The sequence below is a fragment of the Phoca vitulina genome, unplaced genomic scaffold (genome assembly GCF_004348235.1).
Source record: "Phoca vitulina isolate PV1807 unplaced genomic scaffold, GSC_HSeal_1.0 scaffold1752, whole genome shotgun sequence".
NCBI lineage: Eukaryota > Metazoa > Chordata > Mammalia > Carnivora > Phocidae > Phoca > Phoca vitulina.
The window spans coordinates 1-6,586 of record NW_022591439.1 but is presented as its reverse complement, the minus strand read 5'-3'; the positions used below and the strand labels follow the sequence as shown (position 1 = coordinate 6,586).

Genomic DNA, 6,586 nt, shown 5'->3' with positions numbered 1-6,586 from the left:
CAAATATCAGAGAGGAGCTACCATACCCATGTTTTGGAGCTTATTAGAAAAAAAAGAAGAGTCAAGTGGGCAAGGGCCAGGGCTCCCAAGGAACAGACCTCCTTCTTCCAAACTCTATGTCCAGGAATATTTCATACACTGACTGGAGACATCTATGTATGGTGATCTTTTTCCCAGGATACGTCGGATGCACTGAGGAGTGGAAAACGTATGTCAGGATTCTGGAGACTTGGCTGAGGAGAGTGGACTGTATAGAGACAAAAAGTAGAATTTGGGGGCCTGGGTACAAAGGTGTGGGAGCAAGAGGAAGGGAACTTTGTTGGGGGCTGCAAATGGTGCCACACCTAAAATGATTGAATTGTGGATTCCCAAGTGCTCACTTTCTATGGCTGGAAAATGATGTTCTGGGCAGGGCACTCACAGCCCTGCCCTAAGTCTGGCCCAGATGTTGGGGTTCCTTATTGGGCTGTTTGAGGAGCACAGTCACTAAGAATGTCAAGGAGGTTCCTCCCAGGATTTCTGCCACACTTGGTTCTGGATCATTCAGATGGGTGTGCAATAAAGCTTGTAAAATTTATGAAAACAGCAAGCTCCTGCTCTCACTCTCACTATGTGTATATTTTATACACACATGCACAAATACATACAGATATTACACATGTATATACACATACACGTATACACACACATATATACACACAACACATACACAACACATATACACACACACTTATACACATATACATATAAACAGACATATATATATATTACATATACCTACATATGCGTATGTATATATACATGTACATGTATGGATATGGATTTGTGTATACATACATACACATTACTATGTATATATACATCATATTATACATATATATATATACATATATACATATATACATATACGCACATATATGTAATACCTGCTCATGTATTTTTGACCCATAATGTGCCTATGTGTTCTTCTAAAACTGTAAGGTTGTGTTGTTGGTGTCTACTCTCATAGTCCCCATTCCTGAGCTCTCCATAAATCCTGGTGATTGCTTACTCCACAGGTATTTGCACATTTTAATTGAGACATAATTGACATATAACATATTAGTTTCAGATATACAGCATAATGATTCGGTGTTTATATAGTGAAATCATCACCACAATAAATTTAGCTAGCATTCATCACCACAGGATTACACATTTTTTTTTACTTGTGAAAGAGCTTTTTTTTAAAAGATTTTATGTTTTTATTTGAGAGAGAGCCAGAGAGAGAGCCTCAGTAGAAGGAGTAGGGAGGGGCAGAGGGACAAGCAGACTCCCTGATCAGCAGGGAGCCTGACCTGGGGATTGATCCCAGGACCCTGAGATCATGACTTGAGCTGAAGTCAGATGCTTAACCAACTGAGCTACCCAGGCGTACCAGTGATGAGAGTCTTAAGACCTACTCTCTTAGCAACTCTTCAATATACAATACACTATTGTTCACTACAGTCACCATGCTGTACAGTACATCCCCAAGACTTATTTATATTATAACTGGAAGTTTGTACCTTTGGACCCTCGTCACCATTTTCTTCACACCTTACCTGCCACCGCTGGCAACCACCAAACTATTCTTTGTATGAATGAGTTTGGGCTGTCTTTGTTTTCTGGCCACATATACATGAGACCATACAGTATTTGCATTTGTAAAGGGATCCAATCTCCAAAGAAAAAATGGCTGATGATGGAAATTTAAGCATCCCTTAGGAATCCTTTTTTGAGAGGGAGGTCTGTACAATTGACTTCAGGTTAAAGGGTGAAGATTACATCTCTTTGGGTAAAACTATCCCACCCAGAAAACATTGAAAGAGGAGACAGTTTGTGGAGATCTGTCCACAGTCACTAGGGTAAACAAGGAGGCAGGGGAGAAGGAAAGGCTGAGGGGTGTCCCCCAAGGGAGTAGGTGGTGGAGGCTGTCAACAGGAAGAAATAACTTTGGTTGAAGGACAAGGTCGAGTAATTGACTCTGACCTCACAGAACAGAAAAGGTCCCTGACTCAGGATTCACCCCCTCACTCCATTAAACCAGAACAAATTCCCCACATTTTCTGTTCTTTCAGAGAATAGAGGTAGTTCATTTGAAATGGCTGTTTTGAGTTCCTATATCTACTCCTGGCTCTGCCACCAATCCATGTGGAGTTGACGGATCTGCTTGGATAAGCTTGCAAATCCCCCCGACTCCTGGACCAAAAGGTTTTTCTTCTAAGAGTCCAATTCCAGGGCCGGGTCTTAATACCCAGTATAAAATAAGAGATAAGAGAATTCTTCTGGTCCCTGGGGCTTGCTTTGTGAGGTTGGGAAGCAAGATTGGAGATCAGACAAATGTACTACATTGGGCACCTACTGAGTGCCAGGTGCTATGAAGGTGTTTATAGATGTCATCTTATTTCATCTTCACCATGGAGGTGCCAAGAATTAATGAGTGAACTAAATCTATAGAGGTCATAGGATTGTCCCGGTGTTATGACACTGTCGAATATTGGGGTTAGGATTCAACTCCCCATCTGTCTTAGCACAAAACCTATGAACATTCCTCTGCTACTCAAATTTTTATAGACAATAGAGGGCTGATTCCTGCCCATTATCTCCCAACTTACCCTGTGGTGCGTTATAAGTTTTGAGGAAATTGACACTCATCCTCTGTTGAATTAAACATGATTTAAACATGTTTAATTATAAAACCAGTTCTCCCTCTCCCTCTCTCTCCATATATATGTGTGTGTATATATAGGTATACATGCATACATGTGTGTATTTATTTACTTATACTTAGAATACCTACTTAACTCTTACACCCATAAATTCCACCTTTCCTATATTAATCTAAAAAATAAAACATTTATGGTTGTGGAGCACCTAGGTGGCTCAATCAGTTAAGCGTCTGACTCTTGGATTCGGCTCAGGTCATGATCTCAGGGTTGTGAGATTGAGCCCTGTGTCAGGCTCCTTATTCAACTTGAGGTCTGCTTAAGATTCTCTCTCTCCCTTTCCCTCTGTCCCTCCCCCGTTCCCTCTCTCTCTCTCTAAAATAAATAAATATATCTTTAAAAAAGGATTTATGGGGATGCCTAGGTGGCTCAGTTGGTTAAACGTCTGCCTTTGGCTCAGGTCATGATCCCATGGTCCTGGGATCAAGTCTCGTCTTGCATCGGGCTCCTTGCTCAGCGGGGAGCCTGTTGCTCCCCAGGCTTGTGCTCTCTCTGTCTCTCTTTCTGACAAATAAATAAATAAAATCTTAAAAAATACTTTTAAAAAATTAAAAAAGATTTATGGTTGAAAATGCTCAACATAATATATTGCCTAGATACTCAGTGATTAGTACAATGCAAATGCTTGACAATAGGCATTGATTTTAAGTGAGACGTGTGTAAGTGTGGAAAACTGCATTGTGAAATATTTACCTGTTTAAATGAGGGTGGGACTGGATGGGTAACAATAGGTGGGTGATTCCAAATGTGAGAAAACAATCGATTGCTTATTTTAAATCTGCAAAGAAAAAAAATGGAATGGTAATAAAAAGACACATGTTAACTCTCTACACTTAGATTACTATAATTTTTTTAAAATTATACTTTTCTCTTTTTCTGTATATTATCTTATAATTAGAAAGTAGGAAAAAAATGTTTGCAAAAGAGGAGGTTAGTCATGTGAGAGCAGGAATCCTCTGCAGAAGCCCAAGTCCCACAGAGAACAGGCTGTGGTAAGGGCAGGCAAAGGAGAGGAAACAGGGTTCCTTGTTTGGCCAGTGGAAGCAGGGAGGAGCCCAGGATAACCACCCAGCTCTCCAGGGAAGTCTGTGCCAGACTGAGCGCTCTCCACTCTGCCCAGAGTCATGCCAACCCAGGCTCTGCTGCTCATCCTGCTCCTCTGTGTGCTGCTGCAGGCCCAGGGAGGGTACCGGAAACCGAAGATGATGCGGAGTAGGTGATGGACTAGGGGACAGGGAGGGGAAGGGGGCCAGGAAGGGCTGTGTCCTTTCTGAGGAGGACCTGGGAATTGGAACCTTTCAGCACATCCTGCTCAGACCACAGCACTATGAAGACTCTGGGTCCACCCAAACCATGACCCTCTGACCCCTTTACCCAGCCCTGGGAACAGTGATGGGGGTGGTGGGGGAACCTACGTCTTTTGATTCTCCATTCCAAATACCCAGACATAAACGGTACATAGAGTAGTGAAAGGTACATCACGGGCTGAGAATCACATGGGGAAACCAAACAACTATTCTTAGATTTCTGCACACGTGTGACACGTTACATCCAGAAATGTTGGTGGGAGTAGGTGTAGAATGAAAGGACCATGGGAAAGCAAGTTTTGGGGTGTACAGGGTCAAGTCAAAATTATCATCGGAGGGACCAGGATGGTGGCAGTGGAAGGGAAATAGTGCAAGTGGTATTTTCTCGGAAGAAGCAAGGGCCCTGGAGAAAGTGACCGTGACCGGAGAGAGGGGGCAGAGTGGGGAGTCATCTTCCTCTCTGGACCCTGCAAATTCTGGAGAGTGGGGAGGATCTGCAGGATGTCTCAGTCTCTGCTGAGTTCTCAGAGTGTAGATTCTATGGTGATGGCGGGGGACTTCATCAAGGCCATGACTAACATGGGAGACAGGGTCCTGGCTGCAGAGAATGCAGAGGGCCCAGGAAGGCCAAGTATTGAGATCTGTTGGGGGGAAATGGAGGGATATAAGATTTAAGATACTACCAATCACTAGGATTGAGTGAAGGGCAGAGAGTGAGTTCTCTGAAAGTTCAAGAGCATCATGAGTAGGACCTGGGTTCTGGAGTCTTTGAGGGAGGATTTGAAAGGAGAGCTCTCAAGGGATCTGGTTGCACTGACCCTGTTCCTGCTCCTTTTAGATCTAAAAGCCTGTGAGAAGAAGCCCAGCGTGGATCTTTGCAGCAGTCATTGTTCGTATTTTCTAGATTGTCCACGAGAAAATACCATATGCTGTTCAACCTACTGTGGGAATGTTTGCATGAGCCTCCAGTGAGTGGGTGAGGGGGTTGGGCTGTGCCTCCTGTTCCCCCAACCTTTTTTTCAGAACAAATCAGGAGGATCTCAGATCCCGGGCACCAGGATGCCAACAGGAATGCACCCTCCCCCGTCTGAACTGCTTGTTCCTGTCAAATAAACCAGAACAAATGTCCACAGACTTGCTCATTTTAGTCCCAGTGCTTGTGATCATCGAAGACCCAGTGCAGACCCCAAAGTGGCCCCCTCTCGTGGTCCAGGTCTCCGATCTCTCTCCCCTTGTCATTCTTCTCTATTCTCTCTCCTGTTGGCCCCCGCACCCTGCCAGGTCCCCAGGGCCCAGCCTCATTGTTGATCTGCTCACTGAACCAGTACTCCCAGGGAGAAACTGCTCGTGTATGGTATCTCCAATGCTAACCAGAACATTCCTCAGCCTGGGGTCAGAAGGGCCAAGTTAAACATGAGGCAGGTGGAGGCTAGACCCTGGCCACAGAGTAGGAGGTCCCCAGGGAGGCTTCTTCTTAAATTTGACCCACCCCCACCCCGTTCTCCCCATTCTCCTTGTGAGGTTCAGATAACTGTCCTTTTACAATGAAGAAAACCAATCCGAGGGAAGTTAAGGCACATGCTCGAGGCAAAAGAGAGTGAGCGGTCATGATGTGGCTAGAGGACGATGTTTGTCTGGACCTCCTGTTTGCTCACAGCTCCTCCATTATGGGGAGACCATGTGCATGGAAGTGAGTGTCCACACTAACATCTCCCACCCCATCCACCATCAATATGGTCACTCTTGGGATGGGGCCTGGAACGAGGTGCCAGGACCTGAGACTCCAGGGCCTTCCCTCAACTGAATAGTCCCCACCTTTCCCCAAGCCCCCTCCATAGGGTCTCATTCTCTCCCTTTTCTAATCCAGGGAGAAACCACATGATGGGCAACAGGTGACTAAAGGTGATGCTACTAAGGATTAATTGGCTACTAAGGGTGGCTATGGGTGTTGCCCATGGTCTCAGGGAGAATCGGTGGACCTTAATCACTGAGGGACAGACTCCGGACCACTCTGTGCAAGCACAGCTGCTCTGAGGTGGTCCTGGGGCTAAATCCAGGGACTAGGTCACATGTGCCCAGTGGGGACATGGAGTCAAGTGGGAAGAACCCCAGCAGGCAGGCAGGTGCGCCTTGCTGGAGGTAGGTGTGCAGTGTCACACTCCAGTCCAGTGTTTCCTGCTGGGCATCAGTGAAGGCTTGTCCAGAGGAGGAAACCCGCCTCTCTCAGGCCAGAGCCTCTGGCCCACCTCAGAAGCATCCCAGGGCTCCTGGTATCAGAGGAGCTTCTCCACCTCTCCTCGGACCTGCCCTTGGACCAGGAGACCTTACGAAAGAGATCATGATCAAGCAGCCCTTGGACCAGGAGACCTTAGGAAAGAGATTATGATCAACCAGTAGCACAGACATCATCAGACACAGGTGGGCGGTGAGAGCATGCTCTGCAGGAGCTCTGACTTGGTGCTTCCTCACATAGCCTGACTCTGCAAGCATCTTCCCAGTGCTTGGCCATGCTCCAAACACCCTGGGAGAGAC

The 6,586-nt window shown here is 45.8% G+C and overlaps 1 protein-coding gene across 1 annotated transcript; it reads left to right on the top strand.

The window, feature by feature from the left end:
• Window positions 1-3,871: 3,871 nt before the first annotated feature.
• LOC116629611 (protein WFDC10B-like) lies at window positions 3,872-5,022 on the top strand (the record flags this gene model as incomplete). The annotated part of the gene is made up of 2 exons (XM_032399860.1): window positions 3,872-3,959; window positions 4,893-5,022. Coding segments are annotated over exons 1-2 (218 nt in total), but the record flags the coding sequence as incomplete, so codon positions are not given.
• Between the last annotated feature and the right edge of the window lie 1,564 nt (window positions 5,023-6,586).